The 14,685-nt window shown below is 40.6% G+C and overlaps 1 protein-coding gene across 5 annotated transcripts in view; it reads right to left on the reverse strand.

Annotated features, from left to right (window-relative positions):
* CHCHD3 (coiled-coil-helix-coiled-coil-helix domain containing 3) overlaps positions 1-14,685 on the reverse strand; it is a 163,858-nt gene that overhangs the window by 46,099 nt on the left and 103,074 nt on the right. For 3 of the 5 annotated variants that reach the window (XM_086475038.1, XM_086475024.1, XM_086475015.1), the window contains one exon: positions 11,734-11,817. In XM_086475038.1, the coding sequence (XP_086331164.1) occupies positions 11,734-11,817 (84 nt within the window). Of the gene's footprint in view, positions 1-11,733; positions 11,818-13,270; positions 13,286-14,685 lie in introns of all 5 variants that reach the window. The other 2 variants (XM_086475048.1, XM_086475030.1) reach the window with 1 other exon arrangement.

Below are 14,685 nucleotides of genomic sequence, written 5' to 3' on the forward strand. Positions count from 1 at the left end.
CGCAGCTGAGCTGGACCTATTTCATACCGAGTGCTTATCAGACACAGAAACCCGTAAACAGGCTGAAAACCAGTTAAAATACAAGAGAATACAAGAGAGAAGAAACCTTCACCTTAGAAGTACTAGTGTAAAAACGACACATTATTTTTCCAGGAAGAATCTCACAAATACAGAATCTCAATGCCATCTATTTCATCGCTTTTGAAGGAACGGGGAGTCAGGGATTTTAAAGGAATCTGAGTAATGCCCTAGACAAATTGGTTTTGCTCTCTTCAAAGCAAAAACTCGAGTGACAATAAGTTGTCACTAGGCTTGTCACAAAGTTCATTTTCCTGATTTTCTTCCTCCTCTCCTATTTTCCCCGTTTTCTTCCTACAAACCCTCCTGGTCATTTTGAATCTGAGTTCCTTCTCCCACTCTTAAAGCTAGTATTTTAGTTTCTGGGGAGTTTCACAGAATACAGAAAACCACAGAATTTTGCATTTCTATATTGAATTCTCAATACAGAAAAACCCTGTACTTAACCTTTCACTCCTTCGGCGACGCAGCCTCGCCAAAGCTGCGAACTGCGCCACAACTGACGATACAAAAAAAATCTGGTACGTTTGTCTTCCCCTCTCTGCAGTGGGCTTAAAATGTGGTCATATCCTAAGATTTTGACTCAACTCTTACTGTGGCCGGACACTCCCTGTTGTTAAGAATATCACCACTAGACACAATTGCTCCTGGGCAGGACTTGATCTCGTGCACATGAAGGGCACAATAAAATGAGAAAAATAACCTAAAACCTAAACCAGGTCCCAACGGAGACCACTGATTTCCTCAAGCACGGTGTGAACTACGTCCTTTCCCAAAAACCAGCATTCTTTGTGCTGAAACAGAAACGAGGATTGATCCTGCTCTCCTTTTTCCCTATGTGAACACACACACGGATACTGAACCACCAAACCCTCACATGAAAAAGGCTGTGTGCCTGAACCCCAGCTTCTTGTCCAGCAAACCTAAAACAGCCTCAAAAAATCCCTCAGCTGCCAGATGTAAACGGCCCGTCTCTAGCGCTGTGTTTCAGCAGCTCGTCTGGGCTGAACAGAGCCCTCTCTCCAACCGAAGGCCAAGTTATTAAGAAACTGTTTGTCGAATTAGATTGGATTGATCATTTATTTCCCAAATTCCTTTCCCCATCATTTACTCATTATACGCCTCCTCCTGATGTAAAAGGACATTTATTAGCTTCTGCATTTATTGTGCTGGCAAATAGAAACATTCTGCAGCATTTCCTGGGGATTCTCTCATTTATCTATCGGTTACGGGACTGAAATATTTTTAGGGGCAGAAAAAATTAAAATATCACTCAGACTGACAGCAGTGAAAATGAAGCCGGTATGTGCCTGGGAAGGCTATTTCAGCCTTTAAGTTTACAAGACTATTTACAAAAAAAGCATGGCAACACTTCACATAAACATTATTGCTTTATAATGAGAAAAATTACTAACTACTACTTCACAGAAAACAGACTGTTTTCACAGAATCATAAAATCATTGAGGTTGGAAAAGACCTTTAAGATCAGCGAGTCCAACCGTTAACCCAGCAGTGCAGAGTCCAGCTCTAAACCACGTCCCTCAGCGCCACGTCTACAGGTCTTTTAAATCCCTCCAGGGATGGTGACTCCACCACTTCCCTGGGCAGCGTGTTCCAGTGCTTCACAAACCTTTCTGTCAAGACACTCTCCCTCATGTCCAATGTAAACCTCCCCTGGCGCAGCTTGAGGCCATTTCTCTTGTCCTATCGCTTGTTACTTGGGAGAAGAGACCAACCCCCCCCTCACTACAACCTCCCCTCAGGCAGTTGCAGAAAGCGATGAGGTCTCCCCTCAGCCTCCTCTTCTCCAGGCTGAACACCCCCAGGTCCCTCAGCCGCTCCTCACAGACCTGTTCTCCAGACCCCTCCCCAGCTCCGTTGCCCTTCTCTGGACACGCTCCAGCACCTCAATGTCCTTCTTGCAGTGAGGGGCCCAAACCTGCACCCACCATTCAAGGGGTGGCCTCACCAGGGCCCAGTACAGGGGCACGATCCCCTCCCTACTCCTGCTGGCCACACCATGGCTGACACAGGCCAGGAGGCTGTTGGCCTTCTTGGCCACCTGGGCACACTGCTGGCTCATGTTCACCCGGCTGTCGACCAGCACTTCCAGGGCCTTTCCCGACGGGCACCTTTCCAGCCGCTCATCCCCAGCCTGTAGCGCTGCGTGGGGTTGGTGTGACCCAAGGGCAGGACCCAGCACTTGGCCTTGGTGAACCTCATACAACTGGCCTCAGCCCATCGATCCAGCCTGGCCAGATCCCCCTGCAGAGCCTTCCTGCCCTCCAGCAGATCAACACTCCTGCCCAATCTGGTGTCATCATTTTAAAGAGAAAGGGTGCTCAGAGAATGTTTTAACGCACGTAATGTCAGTGATACTTGTTTAAATGGAAACTATACATAAATTAGGTACTTCTTGGTTTTAAAGGCTATTGCATGAAGGACAGAGAACAGAAAAAAAAGTGAAAACAGGGACTGGTCTGGATTCCACTTTTTTTACATCCAATGCTCAGCTTGCCAAAGTAAAATTACTGGGCAATTCAAACAAAGCATGAATACATGAAAAGATAAATATTTTTAAGGGAAAAATATTTCTACCAGATTCCCAGGAAACTGAAACAGACCAAAGGATTATTTGTGTGGAATTACTCCAAATGTCATATAACCAGTAAAATCTCTAGCAATTATCCTAAAAATTTAGTATTTTACTTCTTGGGTGGTTCAGTCTAGAGTTGCAGTATTTTCTAAATACGTTACATCAACAAAGAAATCCAAGCAAGCTATCTCACTGAGTGTTGCTTTAAATATAGTGTTAGCTTAGTACAGTATTTGTTCCCAAACTTCAACTTCTGTAAAGGAAAGAGGGTGGGAGGAGGGAACAGACCTGAGCAAAATGAAAGCTGCTTATTCATTAACTACCCATATGTTAAAACATTTTGCCATATCCTATGAAATGTGATAAACACTGCCTTTTAACATTCAAATGACAAATTTCTTCAGTTTGTTCCATTTCGCTTATTAAAAAAACATTCTCTCTCGTGATCCTTTCCTGTGCTCCTCAAGAAGGGGAAGGGGAAAAACACAGCTGAAACGCTAAACGAAAACAGATGCAGACACGATCACTAAGGGCGATTTAGGCAACGCTGACATGTTTACATTTAACTGTATGCATCCACTAACTACTCAGAAAAGGGAACGGGGCTGGATGAACAACCTGCTCAGCCCCGTTAGGATCTGGCGTGTGCTTTTGCGGGACAGCCACGCCACGGGAGAGAAGCGCCTGGTCCCACGCCGCACACTCCGTCCGGTCCCACTCGCTGTGATTTCCAGTCCTTCCATCAGACAAGGCAAGCAATGGCAGAGGAAAGGCATGATCCAGGTCTCCTGACAACATGGCTTCGGACATGGGAATAAAGAAGAGGGAGAGCGAAGGAGCTGCCCAACATGGTGCTTTTTGAGTGCTTTGTTTTGCAGCGTTGCCTCATACGTTCCCACACCCACCACAGTTCACCCTCGTCTGTAATTCTTATTCATAGGAAGAACACGCGTATGTGTTCAGACCTGACAAGCACCAAGATCCAAGTGACTGACACGAACTGAAACAGTGATAGAGAAAAATATTGATTAGTGATGACCAGTTATCCCTGAAGTAAAGCAGGAAGTCAGCAAATGCTGAGATCCAGAGCAGCGATAACGGTATCACTGAGGAAAAGTTAAGAAAAAGAAATACAATCCAAGCAGTGAGGACTTAAAAGCTGCAGGAACAAAAACGGGGTTTTGAAAGAAATCATCTTTACAAAGCTATGTGATAGTTGGATAAACAAAGCACTACAAAAATAGCCTGGAAAAAAATTATTTCCCTGTTTGTTCAGTCAGTAAATCCTCTATTAACTACCAAAACCTCTAAGACTTTGAATTCTAGAGGTTTTGAGCACCCTCATTTCCAATCAAAGTCTCTCCCACCTTTCTGAGCGTGCCTCTGCATAACGCAGAGAGTGCAACCACACCTCAGAAAAACATTGTCCCCATACCTGAGGAAACGTCAGTGCCGAAATTCGGTAGGAAATGACGCTGGGGCATCCTATAGGCAAAGAAAGGGACTTCAGGATGTGTTTAAAACAGCATTTTAGGCCAAAAAGCATAATGAAATATAGCAGGAAGAGTGGAAGGAAAATATCAGAGTCCGTTCTGGCCAGTGATGCAAGAAAAAGACCATAAACAAGAAGATACTCAGGAAAAGAAAGCTGTAAGAACGATGAGGGCTTAAAGAGAGACACTAATGAAGAATAAAAAAAAGGGAAAAAAACCCCATAACTGCATTACAAAAAGCACAGCATATTTGAAAAGTCTTGGAAGATCTTATAAACACATTCCCGCTGCAGGACTCTGAGTGACTAGTTTGCATCCAGTATACCATTATCCCTAGGTCTTCTGCAAACTCTTACAAAATGAAAACGTGGAATTATTCATCTTTTGCCCCAAACTAAAACTACCAAAAATCAAAATGCACCCCAAACCATGGCTTTGCATATATTGGTTAAATAAAGAAAGGATTGCAAACAACCTGTATGAAACTAGTGGTTACGTGTTAAAAGTTATCAAGTGTCTTACTGCACAGGAGAAAAAAAGCCTGGAATATCAGTTATTGCACTTTTTTTGGTCTCCATTTATATAAAGACACACATACAGAATGGAAAAATAATCCATAAACAAACATTTAGAGAAACATCAATACCTACTATCCGGCGTGTAACAACTCCTTATTTTGTTATTAAGCAGCATTTCAGTATTGCTATTGATTGGATATGTGATAGTGAAAGATACCGAAATGGGTATTTTTAATGGGAAAACGTCTCAGAAAAAATCATGTGTATTTGGTGGGCTTTGGGAAAAAAAAAAAATGCATGGGTGAGGTGTGTATTTAATAACAAACATCCGAGCTACTTATTCATGAACAGTAAATAAAAGATAATGAGCAGGAAAAAAAAATAATCAAGGCTTAAAAACAATTGTTCAGAAAAATGGTTGTGGCTCAGGAAGATACGGAGGCAGCGCATTAACGCAGCACTCCAGTCAGAAGGCTGCAGCTCAGTCTGTCTTTGTCAACCAGGTTGAGGTTTCAGATACTGTAATTGGTAGCAAGTTTCCTAATCTCAACCTGCCAGGCAAGAAGCGTTCCAACAAAAGCTCTATCCCCAAAACATAATGAAATTTGAAGAGAGAAATTTTCTAATATTGGCAACATGAAGCAAGATCACAGGTTGGGTTGACAGCTTTATTATGCTAAACTGACAAAAACATTACGCTCTGGTCAGTACTAAATAGGGTGGTTTTCATGAGCAGTATGGAAATACAAAGCACTGGGAAACTCTGATGAACTCCTACTTTTATCTCATTGGTGCAGCATATGAGCTGAGACATAGAAAAGTCTCCTGGCCCAAGTACAAAATGAGAAATTAATGTATCTTGATTTTATACTCCGGTCTCCTGCTGCACCAATTTGGGGAAAACGGCAAGAACCTGCTGTTGCAGCTGAATATCTATTTAAAAAAGAAAAGAGACCAATAACTTTGCAGAAATAATACAATTCATTAACAATGATACGATATACAGTAGAATTTGTCAAATGGAAGCCGTAACCTATTTTATTGCTTCTATCTGAAAAATGTTTGGAAATGGAGTTAATGTTGATTCACACAGGGAGTGTGTACATATATATTTGATATGGGGAGGGAGAGAGGGGGAAACAGGTAGCCATCTCAGAAAAATCGAAGGGGGTTAGGAATGATGGAACTGTTTTCTTTCAAACCATGAATATTTAGAGACTGCTGCTACAATGACTGGTTAAAATTGGAAATTATTATTAAGTAAGGCAACACAGTCACAATTCAGAGAAGGAAGGTCTACAAACTGCCATTCAGCAGGTCTTTTCTGAAGTACAGGAGTTTGGTTAGGTCAAAGACAACACAGACGTTACTGGAAGCATCAGCAGGGGAAAGAAAAAGAGCAAGTATTTTTAGCTGTACCGTATTTACCAAATTCACCTGTCCAGACAGAGGACTATGAAGCATCTCCACTGATGCAAACTGGAGAAACTCTGAAAGTTGGGCAGGTTAGAAGAGATTCCCTTACGGACCACGTCCTCAAAGAAGATGCTGGCAGTATACATCTATAAAGCTGCTACCAAAAGGTTGCTTTACTCACCCACGATAAGAAAGGTGCAAAATACAAAGCAAATGCAGAACACAGTGATTATTCCTGCTGCTGTACAGTACGTTTAGAACAGAAATCTGAGCGGTATTTTGTATTGTAATGGACAATTTGGAAAAAAAATCTACTGGTGTTCCGTGTGTCCAACAAAGCAAGCACACGTTGTGCTTCATCAAGTACAGCTTCGCAAGTCTGTCAGCTCTGTGCTACAGCCAATTCCAGTTCTTCGTGGAAGAAGGACAAAGGGTTTGCTGAGCTTTCCCTGCGCTTCCCCTAAGTGCTCAGTACATAGTATCATCAGCCAAAACCATCCCCTACTTTGCTGGATCCAGCAAGTCTTAGAAGACTGTACCCTACATCACTGCTGTTTGATTTTGAAAGGCATGAAAGAAGGCAGTACAAATGTGTGGAGAGTAAACATGTTTGCTCTAGCGAATACAAACTTCTAAACACAAGAGATGAGAGCAGAATCATCCTCTGGTTACGAAACTCTCGCCGATACAGTCAGGCAAGATCGAAGAGAGTAAACAGACCGATAAAACAAACAGAAACAAAAATCTTTAAACTGCGAAAATACATTGTAGGGAATAAAAATGTTTATAGTTATACTGCTTTATAATAGCCCCCCTCTGTTATCTACATCTTGTGAACTACAGCTGACAAAAACCATTGCAAACAGATTCTGATTATTTAGTTGTTGAGATTTGAAAAGGTAAACAAGAGTCTGAAGCATCTGAACAAACGGGGAACTCTCATTGTTTGCATCGTAGCACTTATGTTCATTACAAACACCTATAAAAAGCCAGTACTTGGCTGTGAAGCTGAACTGTATATCATCTCCTCTTCTGAGCACTGGGCTATCACTGCAAAGCATGTTGGTCCATTCTAAGCCTTGAATAGAAAAAGGGAAGAGATCATTAAATTATAATTTCCCCACACAATTGGTATAAGAATTTCCTACCAACAGGATTAGCATGAACGCAAGATCCCACAATAAAGCTGCTCAGCAGCGAGGATGGCAGTTTAGTGTCTAGTAAATTTGATTTCTCTGAAAATCCTGACACATCATAATAGCGAAATCCTATTTACTGTAGCAAGCAGGATGGATAATACTATTTAACACCTGGTATAGTATGTGCCATCAGCTCACAGCTTTGTGCTCTGTGTGCTCATCTTACCTTAAGGTTAATGCTCCTTGACAGCCTACATAGTAAGTAGAATCCTCAAATTAAGTGCCGAACCTACGATTTGCAAATCCTTCCTCAAAATTTAAGTCATGAAAAAACGGATGCAGATAAGAGGATCACATTTCCAGAACTTATGTCTATATTCTCAGGCTCTGATCCGGCAGTAAGCCCCGTACGGTGCACGAGTCTCCCTGCACAAAGGCCACTAAAGTCCGCAAGGACATGCACAGAAATTACAGAATTGGGAAGGAAGAACTATCAGGGCAGTCACTTGTTGACTGCTAAATCTAGCAGTAGCGTATCTAACATAATGCTGAAACCTCCAAATGCTAACAGAATAATTTTATTACCTTACACCATATGCATATTCACATGCACACTACTCAACACTTACTGAAAGTATTTCTAGGAAACTCACAGGCACAGAAACTTAGCTCGAGTGAGAAATACCCTGATTAATATGGGGATACATATCTTGCTCATTCACACTGATAAACTAAGTAGCTGTGTCATACTGCAGTGTATTAAAATTAATTTCCTTCTGCTCCTATGACTAGGGGCATGATTCTGGTAATGATGCATAATAGTATTATAAAGCAGTGTAACAGGAAAATAGTTGGATTTGCTAAAGACGATTTGCAGCAGGGAGAGTGGCATCGCTCTCCAAGCGACAGAAGCACGCACAGAAACTATAAGCAGAAGCAAGAGAAGATTTAGTCATGTTTCCTCCACAGCAAAAATACTCTAAAGCAAAAAGCAACAGGGTGAAGGAACGACAGGGTGTCAGCTGCTCTGCAGACAAAATGGATGCAAGGGTTGACGTTGACGGGAACCTACACATCACAGAGAAGAGGGTTACGACGTCTACAGCCACTGAGGCTCGGAACCGACATTGAAACCAGTGGCACAATGGAAGGACAACGGGCCATGGAGGAGCTGAACAGAACAATGATGAATACAACGGGACAGGAGTGTGTGACTCTGTGTTGTGGTTACACACACAAGACAACGTTAGAGAAGGAGTCCATAGGATTGGTCTTCCAGGCAGCAAGCTGCTCGACCTGCCCGAGACGTTAGTTTTCCTTTTTCTTGCTCTGCTATTCGAAAAGAAAAATCAAATGGTATAAAATAGCACTAACGCCACCTTATTACAGTAAATAATTAAGACAATGTAGGCACGCATATGTCAATGACTTCAATACTGCTATCTTTGGGGTTTTTGGCTGTAGTCAAGAAGCACCATTAGCCTGTAAGCAGACAATGAAAAACACAGAGCTTTGAGAAAAACTTGTCAGTGTGTGAACTCTTAAATAACAGCTTTACATCCCAGTCAGATATACAGTACGAGAAGGTTATTCCTTAACTGTTTTGTTAAACTGTCTCATTTTGCTTTGTTGCTGTGGAGCATGTAATAACTCATCGCTTACGTGCTATCTTTGACCCAGAAACACCGGCAGCTGTTGGGGAAATCGCTGGGTTTTTGGAAAGTATCAAAAGGTTTTTAGCACATAAACCAAATTTATGAACAGATATTGCCCTGGAGAATAGAATTGTTTACGTTTTAGTATCACAGCTGTCACTGCTGCACAGTTATTTTGTCCTGTATTAATCCCCTGAAAAGGTTGAGCATCTTCACTCAGTCACTGAAATATTTTATAATTGACAGACTTCATCTGGCACTGAATATGTATAATAATTTTCTCCATAAGGAGCACACTGCGCTGACACTAATCTGTTCTGTTGTCATCTCCCTTTATTATCAATGTCTGCATTGTTTTTTCAGCAGCACTGAAGAACACAAATACGAAGCTTCTAATTGAAAAAGCTAAGTAATCAAAAAGCCAATTAATCATACAGATGAGCTCTGACACTCAGTGATGCAACAGACAGAAATACCACATACGCATAACTGAAGTATTTTTAAAGCGAGCTTATTTGATGTAAGAATGATCTGAGAATGTAATTAGCATTCTTTGTCACAGGTGACAGACTCATATTGCACATTTCTTCATACTGACATTACTTCCCTGAGCTCCACCTGCTCTGCTCCCATCCTACCGCCTGTTCTGATCTTTGCTGAACAGCCCATACGCTGACTTTGTGTACCTTTCACTGAAATCAGGACAAGTTTAGGAACAAATAAGCAGCCTATTATTGTGCTCTGTAATTTCCAGAACGTTAGGCCTTTCCAGACCTTCCTTTTTTTCTTACAGCTCTATTTCCATCCCAATGCTCAAAAATCACCAATACAGAACCTCACAAGTGACCTGAACGGCTGCAGGCACCAGCCTCAGTGAAGCTGGGATTGCAGGAGACACGACCTCTCTGCTTTTGCAGGTTTTCATTCTGTAATCTCCACATCTCTGAAAAAGTTCAAAGCCAGATTTGGAGCACGGAGTTCACCTCCTTTCAGAGCTCCAACAACTCTTTTTTGTGTGTAGAAGAGATATGCACATGCACTTTGAAAACAACCCGCATGACAACGTGCCAAAGCAAAGGTTCCTTAGCTTAGAAATAAAAAGTCAGAATGAAAAAATGAGCCTTAATATCACGAGACCTCCCCTCTGAAGACAGAGCAAACATCATCCATGGCATAAGACAGTCAATTTGGAATGGCCTGCTATAGTCCTGGAGACTTCCAAGTCCAAGAAGAGAAAGCAAGAGATGGCAGAGATCACCTATTCCACGTCACTTGGAGGATCACACTGCAGTGGTACTCAAATATGGTCATTTAAAGTTCGTTATCTCACTTGCACACAACAACAATATATTCCCATGAATGTTAAAACACGATTCCACACTGAAAGTCTTCACTTAACAGGAGCAAGTGAAGGCACTGTATCAGCGATCTACTTTAACATTAAAAATAACTAAGAAAAAAGTCTTATTTGCTGCATAGCACCTTAAAAAGGTAAAGCAAAACCTTTCAAAGAATGATGGTTTATCACACATCCTTTGCCATGAATTACTCCAGCACTACTTGCACCGTAACTCTAAGATGGAAGGCTGATAACCAAGAGCAGAGGTACAACCACCCCCAGACGAAGCCAGTTCGGATGAGATACTTCAGATGCTTTTTCCTCTAACACCAGCGAGTTATTTGAGAATAAGGAAAGTATTCTGTGGGGTGGGTTTTGTGAAGGATTTTAATTTTTAACTGTTTAAATAATGCACTGTTTTAGAATCATTAAACTAATTTACCCTCACCCTTTCAAACTATTCTTCATTGCCAAGAACATGACTTCATTAATGTCATCTTCAAAAAGGCAGGACAAAACACTGAGACAGTATCTGATATGCCCTCTATTTAAAATATTCATTAAGACCAATTATACACACTGATAATTCATGCAACATGCTCTTCTCCCTAATCCATAAAAACAAGGAGTTTTCTTCTATCCTGCTAAGCTGCATAAATGAATATGTATCTTGTTAGTACCATTTTCAAAACTAACTAAAAGATAAATCCAAATTAATCAACAATAGGTACACTCAGGAAGAAGGCAGAGGGGTAAAGGAAGCAAATGTATTCAGCTGAAGGTTACAACCAGCCTGGGATCTAGAAAATTATGGCAGCGGTAATTATTTGAAATTAACAACCTATAAAATAATACCTGATAAGGAATAAGAACGTTAATAGCCATATGTTAAAACATTGTAAGCACGTCACACCGCTTACCCAACTGTTCTATACAGTTTAGATTCAAGCCTAGTGCGAAAAAAAGGACAAAAGGTGCTTTTTGAACATGGCATAAACAACTTGCAATTAACTTTAAACTCTCCACATACTGGTGGCTTTTGGAGGAACCACCAGCTCCACTCAACAAAAGCAACTGTGGACCACAACGAAAGCTGAAATTCAGTATGTATCTGCACACTTCACATGCAATTTTAAGAGTACTTGGTGATACACATTCACCAAGTAGTCAACATTACACTGGCTCTTCATCAGTGCTGGTATAAAAATCACTTGTTCAGATTATTGCTCCGTATGTAATTACTGTGACAGATGAAATCTCATTGCAAACGCGAGAACTTGGTTAGTAAAGAAAATATTCTCAACAATAAAGCCTCCATCTTGTCAAAGTTAAGCCAGAAACAGTAGCAGTTAATACAAAAAAAAAAAACCACCCTCTGGCCACAGTTTTAATCTTTATCTCCTCAGAAAAGTCATCTCATTTAACAGCAAAACATAACCAGGAAGTCAGCAGCAGAAATGAACAGAAAACTCTTCATTCGAAGGGAAAGAAGGCTTACCCTTTCTTCCAGTCGAGCCAGCTGCTCTTTGTAGTAGGCATCATGCTTCTTCAGTTCTCTGTCTTTCTCTTCCAGCTGCTTGGCCTAAAAAAAGAAACAGAAAGATAAAACTGGATCAAGAAAAGCCTCACTTGCAAAGCAAAACATCTACTATAAATTGTACCAGTAAGGAGTGTACGGCAACTGAGAGCTGCAGTCTATTAGTTTACGCCAAACAGTACATTAATAAGGCGATGATTGCTGCATTGAAAATGTACAGAGATTGTCTATTGTACTGGGTTTTTCCTTTCCTCCTCAACAGCTGTGCTATCCAAATGTATCGGGAAACATCACGGAGACGGAACCAAGCATACCATGCCGAGAGAATTTTTTTTTTTTTTTTTTTTTGGAAATTAACTTTGCAGATCACTTCCAAACTTGAATAAACTTCCTCAAGCTACTGAAAAAAAAAAAATATATGCAGAGCCTGCATATTTAACTTAATTTGTTCACTGTTACTAAGTGGACATCTTGACATGAGACATGCTGAATTTGCATCCAGGTATTTGTAGGCAATGGCAAAGGGAATCACTTTGAAGTAGCTGGTTTTTTTAATTTAAAGCCCCAATTCAGGAATGTGTTTAGCGTTCGCTTAACTGGAAGCACATGAAAGTTTGGAAAGAACCAAACGCTTACATATTTGCAAAAGTGGATCTAAAAAGTACATCTAAAACTCTGCTGTCATCTTTAATTAGTAATCATTCCTCTGGAAACTCCTAGATTGGTTGAAGCGTTCAACTAAGCAAGCTGAATCCCTTTACTGTAGGATCACTCCCATGACCAGTGACTTAAAATACCACAGAATAATTTTGAATATCTATCTTCTGAATACGAATATGACTTGAGCACTCATTTAAGAGACACAGCTTCTGGCACCACTGAGCAAGCTGACATTTTTTTGGCGTTTTGTTGGTAGCATGCACCAATATGTGCTATTAAGGGGAGGCTCATTAAGAATTATAAAACACCTTAGAAGAGCACACACGCACACAGAATACATACAAAGCTTTAAGTCCTCCAGAGGAAACACTAGACAAGTGATTTTTAACAAGCTATGGAGGATTTAGCACCTATATTATCAGTGCAAATTCATTCCAGGCTCAATGTTTTAATAATAAAATACCTTTAGTGACTAATAATTAACTATCAGCGGTCATTACCACAGTTGCCTATTCAACATCAGTCATTTACCTCTAACACATTATTTTCACGCAGGTACTGATAGTACAAAGCCAACTGCAAGAAGTTCCTACTTCGGCAGCAGCATGTAAAATGGTAAACTGTTGTACTCTTACTACTACAGACGGTACCTCCAGGTCAGGCTCACAGAAACATGTCACAAAAATTACACCACCTATTGTGCTATACTTGTACGGATAAAGGACTTAATTCTCTTTGTCAAGATTAGTGCTTTTTTTCCTCCTTTTTTTTTTGGCAAATAGCCAAAGAATAAACTAAAATCTTGGGATTTTTAGTTGTTTCTTTCTTAACTCCTTACCTTTTTTTCTATATCCTGAAGCATGTAAAAAAAAATAAATCAAAACATCAAACTCAATTTATTGTATAATGGTGAATAGCAAGAATGTAGAAAAACGCATACATGCCAGGCATATCTGTAATCTAGAACAATGAAGTAAACTACTTGGAAGTTGCTGGGGTTTTTAATGCAATTTCACCAAAAATACCCCTGCTCATCCAAAAAGCACACAGTCATGTTTTGGCCCAAACCAAACCTTGCCCTCTGCCAAGCACCCAACCTCAGTATAGTGCCATGGAGCACGTGTTGCAGCCCTGTCCACCACCATTTAAATCAGCCTTTATTCACTAATTACAGGTTTTTCCAACTATTCTACAGCCTAGCTACCATACTTCATACTGATCACGGCTCTGTTTTTTCTAGATAATCCCTGTATGACCTCACAAACCTGGTGGTTATAGAAACAGCTGAAAATTCACTGCAGGTTATGTCTCCCCAAAACCATCCTCTCCCAAATATCTAATACAATACTTCAATGCATTACCATAATTACCCATACATGAATATTTTATGTCTAAGCAGCTCACGATCCCTGAAATATTTGCAATCTCAAGAACACTCCTTTTGTGCAAGCGGAGTTAAATAGGCCAGTGACAAAGAAAACGTAAAATTAATGTTCCGTAATGCTCATGAGAACTCAGTTAAGCTTTAGTTCTTACAATTCAATAGCAATTCTATCGATGACCTGAAACCAAGCAGCAAAACTGACTCTGGAAAACCAATAAAATATAATAAAACCCACGCAAGAACATCATGACTTAATTCACTCGCCCCATTACTGACGATTCGCAAGGGCAGAAATTTTCAGGGTGTAAAAACACAACATGTCAAGGGCACACTAATGATGGAGGAGACGAAGTCCACCCTCTCCTCCAGGTCCAGCTGAGTTTAAATTCTTTTAATCTGTGTCTTTCTTGCTGAACAAATACCACTTAAAAAGAGAAATGGATTTGTTTAACAGTGCCTGATCACTAAACTGACATATTTATATGAAAGACAATACGAGTAGGGGAATGCAGATAATATTTGTCCGAAGGATATCCATCTGAACGCATTTTTTTGCCTTGGAAAGGTCGTTAGTTTATTGGGTTCATTTTGGGTGTGGTTCCCTGCCCCCCCAAGATAATTAGCAATCAAACCAGCTGGATTTTACTGCCCTAATGATACGGGGGCCAAGAAGTGCATTAAAGTCACCCTGATTATTGCCCTGATCCTATCCAAGCTTTTACATCACCGATAAAGTAGAAATACTAGATTATAAGATACTAAATAATAGATTTCTCCAAAGGTTCCCTATATTGTGAAAATAACTGGAAGATTTGGTAGGCCAGTAAGAAACACAGGAAAAAAAGTTTCTTCCATACAGCTCCCACCCC

This window comes from Leptosomus discolor, chromosome 1, assembly GCF_034619465.1.
Source record: "Leptosomus discolor isolate bLepDis1 chromosome 1, bLepDis1.hap2, whole genome shotgun sequence".
NCBI lineage: Eukaryota > Metazoa > Chordata > Aves > Leptosomiformes > Leptosomidae > Leptosomus > Leptosomus discolor.